At 33.0% G+C, this 12961-nt stretch overlaps 2 protein-coding genes across 8 annotated transcripts in view; both read left to right on the top strand.

The window, feature by feature from the left end:
• The window catches only part of LOC144835715 (copper-transporting ATPase 2-like), a 142685-nt gene that overhangs the window by 37904 nt on the left and 91820 nt on the right, over positions 1–12961 (top strand). The window lies entirely within an intron of this gene.
• Positions 1–12961, top strand: part of LOC144835722 (glutamate receptor ionotropic, delta-1-like) — a 70556-nt gene that overhangs the window by 5369 nt on the left and 52226 nt on the right. For 5 of the 6 annotated variants that reach the window (XM_078690796.1, XM_078690799.1, XM_078690800.1 and 2 more), the window contains exon 1: positions 2907–3279. In XM_078690796.1, coding sequence (XP_078546922.1) covers positions 3177–3279 — 103 coding nt within the window. In that variant the 5' untranslated portion in view covers positions 2907–3176. Of the gene's footprint in view, positions 1–1119; positions 1274–2906; positions 3280–12961 lie in introns of those variants that run through there. The other variant, XM_078690797.1, reaches the window with a different exon arrangement.

Consider the following 12961-nt stretch of genomic DNA (forward strand, 5'->3'; position numbering starts at 1 on the left):
ATTTATTTGCAGATTTACCAAACTATCATATTATTTTTATTAAACTGTTTAGAAAGACTATTATAGTAAATTAATAGATTTAATTAATCGGTTAGCAAAGTTTAAGAGTACAACTTTACTTTACTAAGAAATAAATGGAGGTTACCTCGCCCACATTGTGTAGCTTACGGACAATTGTTGTTGAACACGATACCTCTCCACTAAAATGATGATGCACCTCTATATAGGTATTATGGTGGCACACACTCGATCTAATTTACTGACGCAAAGTTTAAAACGTTGTAGGTGTAATAATATTGTTTTATAGTTCCATCGTATAATCGATTTTTTTCGCGCCGCTCCTTTAGGCAGTTATATTGAGGAGAACGGCAGCGATAGGAAACAGTTACCATGAGGTAGCTTATAGTTTACTACGGCTGAAAAGTGGGTACTATTATTTGGAAACTCGGATTGGGCGCACCCCAAAACACGTCTGGGAAAAAGAGTCATGAAAACATTTGCTGATAAATATTGATATGCATGTATAGACGGTAGTTATCGTGAGATGAGCGGCGTTTTTTGTAAGAAATATTCCTTGTTCAACAACACTACATTTTGAAAAATATGAATATATTGAAACACGTATCATACGATATGATACGCATATAATGTACAAAAGATTATGTTAGTAAGGTTATGTTTTATTGTTGTAATGAAATATCACACCTCAGTTGTATACGTTCTTAGTGTCGACGTTGAAAGAGCTTTAGCTAAATGTTCATACACAGAAAATTCAGTACTTTGAAATGTGTTCTAAGACCTATGTCATTAGCGGTCACAGAGCCGGCTTTTAAGGGTTAATCCTTTGAAAATCTTCATCTTTTATAAGGGATTACTAATGGGGGTTTCAATCCCATTTCAAATAATTATACATTTAAAATGAAAGTAGTTTTACAAATTACAAAATGTATTCTCGATTTTGTATCTAAACGATTTTATATTTGTGATGTATCTGTGAGGACATTGACCTTTGACCTTTCTGAATGTTCCCCAACTTGTTTTTCGCGTTGTTTTTAATACAAACCTAGCATTCGTTCAATCTGTGCCCTTCTCATTTTCATATTTATTTCATTTGTATAGGCTTAGACTGCGATGAAAGGACATCAACATTAGCAATGGTTTGACCGAAGAAACCTTACCTTACGTACATTCTAGAGAGCGTGTAGGCCTACATTGCATAATTCTACTGACAACTCGAAAACAACCCAATTAAATGTGTCTAGGACCATTTGCGGTAAGTTGCAAGTAAACTCGAGTGATTTTTTTAAAAGTCATAATTCAAATCAAAACGTTTATTTCTCTTTTCTCAAATGATAATAATTAATTTAATTTAGGCAAATTAATCAACAACATATGGTGTGAGTTGCTGACGAATGTATTGTTCCGAGTGTACATGAATAATGGAAGTTGTGAAACGTAAGCAGACTATATGCAAATAGTACATCATTAGAATAACACTATACGCACTGAATGTCATTTGCATAGTAAATACCGTACACTATACGCACTGAATGTCATTTGCATAGTAAATACTGTACACTATACGCACTGAATGTCATTTGCATAGTAAATACCGTACACTATACGCACTGAATGTCATTTGCATAGTAAATTCCTGTTCATTCTTGATCCAATACATTTTATATTAAAGACAATTAAACGATTCTCATCTAGGCAAATGTCATGATATTTAGTATCACTACTATACGAACATTCCTAAATAAATTGTTTTTACACAAAAATTAAAAAATATATGATACAGTTGGGATATGTGAAAAACATGTTGCGCTGTAGGCCTATCTGGAACATTCCTAACATCTGATTTCTGTGAGGACTCTCCAGCCTTCCGAGAAGAACTACATAAACAAATGACATTAGGAAACCCACTTATATTCAAATGAACAAGGCCATATACATGGCTGCAGTCGCGTGCTCAAAAACCTACCATTTTGATGGTGTCCACATTTAAAAATATATTAACGAAAACGTTGACATTGACTTTCCATATGTTATTATCATCAGCAACGTTCCAAATTATGAATGTAGAATTTTAATTAGTTATTTTGTATACTTATTAGTCTTTTTTAATAGATTTTTATGCCTTGGATATATATACGTAATTATTATTGTAATTAATCGCTCATCATAGGTACGTGAACTTTATTTAAAAATGGGGTTTTCAGGTATATAGGGTTTTTGTTATTACAAAATCGGTTTTCCATGTGTAGGGTTTAATAATTATAATGTTCAAAGATATATACATTACTGTATTCTTGAATGATGTAGGCCTAACCTCCTGAAAAAAAGTTAATATTTTTTCATGATTAAACAAAAAATATAAAATAATAATTATTAAATGCTATCACATGATAATGATGATGACAAAATATACGTTCTTTTTTCGCAGAGTCTCAGAATTGTCTATAGCCGATGAGGTTTTTCAAATCTTTACTGCAGTAACTAGTAACAAACCATGTTATCAATACGTTTGGAAAATAGCCTAAAATACATAGAAAGGCATACTGAAAAAAAAGAAATTATTATTTTATAATCTAAAATAAATAATCTAAATTGTACAAATATGTTAAATAGGTTTATTTACCTACAAACAAAATAAAATAATTTAACCTATAATCCATCTATAACCGACCATTGTATCCAATCTTTAAACGTTCAACAAATTACTATACATCTTCTAATCGCGCGCGGTGTAATCTGACGTCATATAAAGTTTTAATTACACAGTTCGTTAGGAGGCGCTACACAATTTACCATTAACATTCATGCGTTATTAATAACGACACGTGACCAAATCGACTAGTACGGTTTAGGAAATATTTGTTGGGTTTATTTTGGTATCTGTGCTCAGTTAAATGACATCTCCCATGCGGCTTGCTACACGCGTACGTATGTATGTATCTCGGTTGGTGCAGCAGTATATTTTAAATACACCGTTTTGGATCTGTTTAAACTTGGATGATGTCGTAACCAGAAATTGCGATGCAATCCACTAAAACTAAACATATTTTATAAATTATTTTATTACAGCTGACAACAATTGTTGGTGTTGGCTGAATATATCTGAACGTTATTTATAAAACGGTTCCTTTTTGGAAATCGCAAAGTTTCTATATAAAATGGACATCTATATGATTTGTATTTTGTTCCTGTCCCTACATCAACTCGTCGGTGGAATAAGTGGAACAACTAACACCGAGATGCCAACTAAAATATATATTGGTAAGTCGACATTTTGTAATAATATATTTTGTATACAGTTGCTATTCCAATTAATTTGAATTATAACTACCTGTGGTATTATTATTTTTATTCCTGGTATTATCAATTACATTCCTGCTTTAAATGAGTACTAGTACTATTTCTTTACCATGAATTGACAAACAGCATCACTAATATTCTCATCTTCAATACAAATAATTATCTTCATATCTCGTTTTTTTGGTCACAATTCGTTTTAGTTATTGCTACATGGCCATAATTAGCATTAATCGTAAATATTGTATACCATACATTCGTTATGTTTATGTTAGTTGTAATGCATCATTTCATTGATTTGTACACGGATAGCGCTGTGGGTTAGAGAGCGCGTACTGTTAAACGGTTAGCGTTCCGTACTGGGTACACGATAGCGTAGGGTACACGAATAGCGTATGGTACACGGTTAGCGTACCGTACTGGGTACACGGTTAGCGTACTGGGTACACGGTTAGCCTATTGGGTACACGGTTAGCTCGATAGGTAGCGTATACTGGATACACGTATTGCGCGACTAATGTACACGGATACAAGTATATTCGTACGGTACTTATGGATGCGTGACGTGCATGTCATAACAGCACACGCTATATTATTATTTTCGTGGTGAAAAAAAGATATTCTATCCAAAATTAAAATCCAGGCGACAGACTTCTCATCATAATTATATAGAAATTGTCCTTTTTAATTTCACTGTCCATTAATAACACTTGACGTGCAATTACACAATGAAGAGCGTGTATAACAGGGAGGGGAGGCTGTCAAATGGTACTTACACCAAGGTTGTCTATAGTTAAACAATGATGTATCATAGTACTACATCATGTCAAGTATCAGTATACTTGTTTTAGGATTTTAATCTTTAAAATGGTAGCGAAGCACATGCTATTAATGTTCTATTTAAAAAATAACTTGTTCAATTCAGTTCACATTTATTCAGCAATATACATATTTACATTACAGGGATTTTACAGAGACAAGTAATTGTCTGTGTAGTCGTAAGACCCTTTAGAACAAAACAAATATTTATTTATCATTTATACCTCAATAAACATGTATTTTCGAATAGCTATTAATTGTTAAAATAACTATTTTCATAGATGACGTTTCACTTGGTCAATAGCTTATGTACAAGTATATGATACCTCTCACTAACGTTATGTTTGTAGTCATCCATTAGGGCAACATTTCAATTAATAGCTATTTGAAAATACATGCATAAGATCTGCATATGTTATGTTTATTGAGGTAGAAATGATACAGTTTGGTTGTTATAATTAGTGATCTTTTGTTTGTATTATCTTTTATGGATGTATGAATTCCGAAATAAAAGAATTGCAAATTGTCATTAAATCTCTGTCTACACTATCAAATTAGTTTGACAAAAAAAAGTGTGATGTGCCCAAATATATGGTAATGATATGAAATTATCATGTCAATATATGGGCACATCACATTTTTTTGTCACATAAAGTTTGATAGTGTAAACAGAGCTTTACATTATTTCTCTCTCTCTTCCCTGATCATACCAATATTGTGGGCTTATACGTTACATGAATTAGTTTGAGTTTGATCATTTGGAAATTCGTGTTCACTTACATTTCGCAGATTTCTGTCTTTCCTTTATTTCACTATTTATTGTTATAAATTATTTTTTATATTATTAAAACACATTAGCTTTTATTTGCATTAATATGTATACATTGAATCTAAAGTGCATACTTAAGTCCATGCTTATTTCATAAGATAAGATGTTTTATCGGAGATACCTTATAATAACTCGGATGACCGATTTCATCTCGTGTGAACGCATTCTTTAAACAAACACGATTTAATTGATTAGAGTAGTGGTTAAGTTGAATTGTGTTATCTTAAGCATCCGACTAAATACCGTTTGTGTCGGCGGAGACTACACACAGTATCTGATTTTATATAATCGTGGTCGCCGTAATATACCGTGCTGTACTGTATCTGATATAGAAGTACTAGGCCTAAATGATTTTATACTCGTGGTCGCTGAAATTCAGGCTTGTACTGTATTATACTGTATCTGATATACTCTAAATGATTTTATAATCGTGGTCGCTGTAATATACCGTACCGTACTGTACTATACTGTATCTGATATACTGTAAATGATTTTATAATCGTGGTCACTGTAATTCCGTACTGTTCTGGATACTGTATCTGATATATTGTAAATTATTTATAATCGTGGTCGCTGTAATACCGTACTGTACTGTATTATACGGTATCTGATATACTGTAAATTTATTTTTTGAATTTTTATTTCAACAATATTTTACGAGGGTGGTCCATCCAGCCGAAGCTGATCATTAGGGACCCTCACAGAAATACATCATGACAAGACATAAACATGTAACAATAAAAATTAAATTAAAATAAATATAATATAAATGATTATATTCGTAGTCGCTGTACTGGATACTGTATCATAGGACTGTAAATGATTTTCTATATTCGTGTCCATGTATCCAATCGAAATACTTATTCACATATTGAGATATATTTCTAACATAATCATTTTTACTACAAACGCGATAAGAGAAATCAAGCCCTTGTTCCTTCATTAAGAGAATATTAAGTTACATTGGTATGAATAGGTGTTAAGTTGTTAAATGGATTATTAACATATTGAATGTTGTAAAATGTAATAATTGACTACATTATGCATGTTTGTATTATGTTGTACGTTCTTGACGCAAAAATCTGGTATTCAAAAATCGAATTTGGAATGTTGTTGTTGAAACGGTTCGATTTATTTTCTGGTTAGCCTTTGCGAGATCAGTTGTACCATGGATGTATAAACCTCCATGGCTGGACAGTTTATTATTTAGATTATGTATATATTTTATCGGTAATTATAAGGATATTAGAACACCTAGCTTGTGACATGGTTAAGCCAATGGTTAATACGTGTCGTCTATTCAAATGGACATAATTAAGATAAGTTTGTGCTATTAAAAATGAACTGGTCTTGTCGTCAGTAATGATGGATCACGTCAGATTCTGACAGTTTTACGATTTAATAATTACTGTCATTGTTGCTAATTTTCACTGTTTGACGTGAAAACGAGTTTATGAACGCTGACATCTGTCATTTCCATCACTTTACCATAATCGTCATCATTATATCGTTACAATATTATAGTAATAATTACAATTCATTTATTCAACTACCATCATGATTATAATAATTATTCATAATCATGATTATCATAATTAGCATTCATAATCATGATTATCATAATCATGCTTATCATAATCATTCATAATCATGATTATCATAATTAGCATTCATAATCATGATTATCATAATCATCATTCATAATCATGCTTATCATAATCATCATTCATAATCATGCTTATCATAATCATCATTCATAATCATGCTTATCATAATCATCATTCATAATCATGCTTATCATAATCATGATTCATAATCATCATCATTTATAATCATGCTTATCATAATCATCATTCATAATCATGCTTATCATAATCATTATTCATAATCATGATTATCATAATCATCTTCATAATCATGCTTATCATAATCATCATCTTCATAATTATGCTTATCATAATCATCATCATCATAATCATGCTTATCATAATCATCATTCATAATCATGATTATAATCATCATTCATAATCATGATTATAATCATCATTCATAATCATGATCATGATAACCATCTATTATAATCATCCATCATTATACTATTATAATCATTCATCATTATCATTCTCATTCTGAGGATCATCCGTTATTGCAATCATAATTCATATTTGGAATATGGATGCTTTGCTTTGATAGAACATGAGAACGAAGGCATTACACGTGTCTACTCCTACTTTGAATACAGTTATTATGCACCAAAGTGGTTGTTTGTGGTGTTGGTGTTGGTATTGTTATTGTTGGTGTAGTTGTTGTTGGTGTTGTTGGTGATGTTGTTGGTATTGTTGTTGTTGTTTGTGTTGTTGTTGTTGGTGATGTTGTTGTTGCTGGTGGTGGTGTTGTTGGTGTTGTTATTATTGTTGGTGGTGGTGATGTTGTTGTTGGTGTTGTTGTTGGTGGTGTTTTTGTTGGTGTTGTTGTTGGTGGTGATGTTGTTGGTGTTGTTGTTGGTGTTTGTGTTGTTGTTTGTGTTGTTGTTGGTGAAGTTGTTGTTGGTATTGTTGTGGTTGTTGGTATTGTTGTTGTTGTTGGTATTGTTTTTGTTGGTGTTGGTATTGTTGTTGTTGGTGTTGTCGTTGATGTTGTTGGTATTGTTGTTGGTGGTGTTGTTGTTGTTGTTGGTATTGTTGTTGTTGGTGTTGTCGTTGATGTTGTTGGTATTGTTGTTGTTGGTGGAGTTATTGTTGTTGTTGGTGTAGTTGTTGTTATTGGTGTAGTAGTTATTGTTGTTGTTGTTGGGTGGGGAGATACCTTTAGGAAGGATTGAACTACAGTAGTGTGTTGGAAATAACATACTTTCGGACAACAATATACGAGTGCACCAACATGCGTACGTAAAATGAATGTTTTCTACATAATTTGATATATTGAGTTATTATCGATATAAAATGCCTTAATCAAAATAGATATTTATTAACAGCAGCTGTTTCAGAGTGTAGTGTGTAGGTATGATGGCTATTTTTGAATTAGTACGTTTACATGTATAGATACCATCGGTTGAATTAATAAGAAAAACAGTAAGTCTTTGTGATCATTTATACCTATTTAGTCACTGAGTGCAGCGTACAATCACCATTTCTAGTAATAGTATTGTGCATGCACGGTACGATTGTTCTAATTGTCTAAGATAGGTTGGTCTATTGCAGTTGGATTGGATCTCATGTGTTGTTGAATCCTGGAAAAAATGATACTCCACGAGAGGTTGAGAATTGTTCAGTGATTGTCTGATATTGGTTTTAAGCGCCAACACCTTGTGTGTTACTTATATCATTAATATTACTGTGTTTTATTTCACTTTTGTCTATTTTAAGCGCCAAAATCTTGTACGTTACTTATAAAGCTCTGTTAAACTTTATGTGACAAATAAATGTGATGTGGCCATATATGGAAACGATGATGTCATATCACTACCATATTTGGGCACATCACCCTTTTTTGCCATATAAAGTTTGATCATGGTTTGATAGTGTAGACAAAGCTTAATATTACTGTGTTTTATTTCACTTTTTTTAACTATTAATGATAACATTTTAATAACATGTATTAGCATCTAATAACACTATTAAGATTATGACAGACAATGGTGTACATATTACCGTACTTATAATCAATTCCCTGAAATACCTCGTTAAGTCATTATTCGTAAACGCTTATATAAAACATTACGCGGCGGTGCGTTGGCGGTAATTTTTAAATGCTCGAAATTCAAACCCATCGATTAATGCCAGTTTTATTGAATAATTGCTTCTCTTAATAGAATGTACTTGATAATATTACAGAACGAGCGTCATGAGAAAAATGCTATGATATATAACATTCGAACACGGATAGCCGTGTGTGGTGATTCTAACATTGAGTTGTGTTCATTAACGAAATTGAATTTATATACCAAGCGTGTATTGGAAACATGGCAGCCATCATTTTAACATTTCTAGTAGAAGCCTTTTGACAGGATCTGGATTTTTATAGCCCTAAGCGAAAACATTCTCCATTTGCTCGATGGCAAAACAGTGACATGATGTGCCATCGTATTAAATATTTACGGACACAGTTTCTCTCTGAACAAAATTTAAACTTGATTCCCAATAGGACGCAACGCAAAGACGTAAGCTCAACGCAAGCGAGTTGACCAATGACAGGCGACAGTTTTAGTAATCCATCGCTTGTGATTGGTCAAATTACTTGCGTTACGTTTACGTCATTGCGTTGCAATACAGCTCTGTCTACACTGTCAAACTAGTTTGATGTACCCACATATGGTAGTGATATACCCAGATATGGTAGTGATATACCCAAATATGGTAGTGATATGACATCATCATGTCTATATATGGGGATATTACATTTTTTGTCACATAAAGTTTGATAGTGTAGACAGAGTTTCAGACCAGACTTGTTATATCGGTAAAGACCCAACCAAATTAAACTACAACTATCCCAAACATATACATCGATACAATTGTAACATATTTCATACTATGTCTTTGTTATTGATCTGTAATGCTTAACAGTTGACTGAAACCTAATTTAAAGAACTTAGTACGTAATTTAGTAAGTTATTTATAATTTAGTTTTCATTCTTACATTAAGACCTTTTCAATCTTATCCTAAATCTCGCTATCTCGCGAGTCATAACACCTTAAATTCAAACGCTAAATCTTACAAGGTTTTATTACTAAAATATAATAGAACTCGTGAATTCTATTAAATAAATGAAAATACTGTAATACTTTTAGCTTTTATTGTTCACTTGTTACTGCTTCTTTCAAAATTACTTTTACACGAGGATTAGGATCACGTCTCGTAAAAACATTCGCCTAGAAGGATAAAGGCTTTTCACACGCGTATCTAGTTTTTAATGTGCTTCTCTACGATGTTACCGAGAAATATTAAATATAAAAAAATAGCAGAAGATTTATGAATAAACTCGTGAGGTGTTTCAACCTTGCTTAGATTCATAAGAAAACAGACTCTTATTCTCTTTTAATAATTGTTAGCGTTTGTCAGACAGAAACCAATTTTCATAAAATGTTAAAACTTACAATAAGTACCAGTTTTTGTTCGGAATAACAGTACTATTTTTTTAAAGCTCTGTCTACACTATCAAACTATATGTGTGATGTGCCCAAATATGGTAGTGATATTCCCAAATATGGTAGTGATATGACATCATGATGTCCATATATGGGCACATCACATTTTGTTTGTCACATAAACAGAGATATTATAGTGAATATATCACTATAAAATCTGTATGTGTAGACAGAGCTTAAAATACATACACTTCAGTATATTTTGAATCCGTAAATTAACTGCACCTGTAACATATAGTGATATTTGAATTTCATTTTCATACGATAATTCGTAGGTTTGGCATCCATCTCACAGAATGTCATAATAAGTCCTCGCGCCCAAAGGATTTCACTTTATTTGCTTTCTAAATGTCCGTACTCGTAAAGCCACTTAGCCGTGAACAGTACATTGCTCTCTATCGACGTTAGAATTAGGAGAAAACTATATTAATACTCATTTTAATGAATGAAGCATACAATGTAGTATTAACATTGGCGTAGCTCTAAGCGAAGACGATCATACAGAATTATGAACGTTATCTAAAAATATCAATCTTGATATCAGCGTCGATAAATTGGAGTTCCTTGAAGTACGTCATGGATGTACACGAAGTTAATATTATCTATTCAGGCCCTTTATCATACCACAATAAATATATAAAAAATTTAGGCGATTTTTCTCGTCGCGCTACGCGATTACGCAGATATTGAGTCATTCTGCGCTTGCCCATGGTTCTGACCGTGCACGAAATGACTTTCTGACTCGACAGGTGCGTGTGGCGCGTCGCAGCAGAACTCACTAAAGCTTGGTTCCCACTAGGACACAACCCAATGGCGTAACGCAACGCAATGTGATTTGACCAATCACAAGCGATAGATTATTCGAACAGTCGCGTGTGATTGGCCAACTCGCTTGCGTTGCGTCTACGTCCTTGCGTCTAACTTCTAAAATTATCATCAGATTCACCCAGTGAGTGAGGTTATAAAATGTCATCTGTCTCCATAGAATAAATTGTAATAAAGTTATATAAGATACAAGTGATGAGGCTACCCAAAGCAATTAATTGATTGTCATTTTGGCAATAATGATATCGTTCTAAGCATTAAGTATGAAATGTAGCAGCTAAGTGGTTTCGAACCTTACCGTGTTACACTGTCATAACACTCCAGAGAGTTTGATAATCTGCAAGTAAGGGTTTTCTCTAGACGTTTGTGTAAACACTGGTTGAAAAATATACGCGTGTTTAAAATATTGCGCGTCTCCGAGCGCGACCCAACTAAATGTGAAGATTGACATTACTGCTTCCGATTAAGTGGAACATTAATTAAATGCATTTGCGTCAATCACAACTCGACAAGTGCTGCTGTACATGCTATAACGAAATATGTACCGTATGTTCTCAAAGCTAGACTTACCTAATGTTGACAAGTTCTTGTATGTCTGTATAGTTATAAACTATACTAAAGTTGAACATTGTTAATTAAGTATCTGTAAGTATGTTACGACATGCTTATATTACATTATACTTATCAAGACAGTATAACATTGGCACCAATCCTAGTGTTTTAATCAATCAAGTTTTGACAATAATTGAGTCGATTATTTAGCGAATATAGGATCATGTAAGATGTAAAATCATCTTAAATTAACTCACAGTAAACCCCTCATTTGGAATGCCCCTATGGATGATTATATATTTGAAAACATTACGGCTAACGCATATTTAAAGCTTGGTTCCCACTAGCGACGCAATGTAACGCAATCTATGTAACGTTAGAAAATGCCCTTCCAATCATTGCGTTTGCCCCCGCCTGCGTAAAATCAAACCTACGATGTTTGCAGCACTATTGCGTTGTCGGTTCCCGCTTGTGATAACGCAATACAGCACTTTGCGTCAATACGTCGCTGCGTTGCGTTCTAGTGGGAACCACGCTTAAGGGACAATTTGTTGAATCCTGAAGGTGTCCCCTTAATGTGGGTTCTACTACAATTTCAACATCCTCCATCCTTCGAGTATACTTATGACATGATACATCGATAATCGTCAGCACTGCTATAAATTTAGTCCTTGCTGTTACAAAATATCATTATTAAAACATGATTAACGTCTAAATGACCCATAATATAACTTTTAGGAAATTGAAAAAATGAATATAAAATGCAATAATATCGATGTATGAGCACGTAGCGTGTTTCTATCGCTTCAAGGCTTTTCTCCTGAATTATGATTGAATTTATTTTGGTAGACTTTAAAATCCAGAAATCTGTGTTCAAATCCTGTCACGCCGATTACGTAATATTAATAAAACCGACTATAAAAACTAACTATATTCATAAATTCAAATCTTGACTTGCGCGCCATCACTTGAGGTAGCTTCCCATTTGTGTTGGACGCAATGCAAGGGCGTAAGCGCAACGCAAAAAAATTGACCAATCACAAACGACAATTCGGATAATCCATTGTTTGTTACTTCTGTTGTGCTTACGTCTAAAGGGACTAAGCATTAAGGATACGCTTGCGGATCCATAAGGGGTGGGGGAAGGGCGTGGCTTTGGGTTAAGTTTAGCACTTAATTTTACAATATTGGTAGAAAGCCTTGTTTATTATAAATTATTAATTATAAATATTAAAAAAAAATAATATTAGTTTGAGCAAACACGAACCACCTACAACAACAAAAATACTGCAATAATAAAATTAATGAAGGTAAGCGTATAACATCATATTTATTCGTCTGAAATCAAGTTGGACGCCGTAATTGTGATTATTTCTCGTCCCATTTGTGTTGTCTATTAATGAATTGCCCAGAAGGGGTTGTCACAGTCATAATTTACAATCTTATCAGCTAAAAACCCCCACTCAAACATATC

The sequence above is a fragment of the Antedon bifida genome, chromosome 2 (genome assembly GCF_963402885.1).
Source record: "Antedon bifida chromosome 2, ecAntBifi1.1, whole genome shotgun sequence".
NCBI classification, from domain to species: Eukaryota; Metazoa; Echinodermata; class Crinoidea; order Comatulida; family Antedonidae; genus Antedon; species Antedon bifida.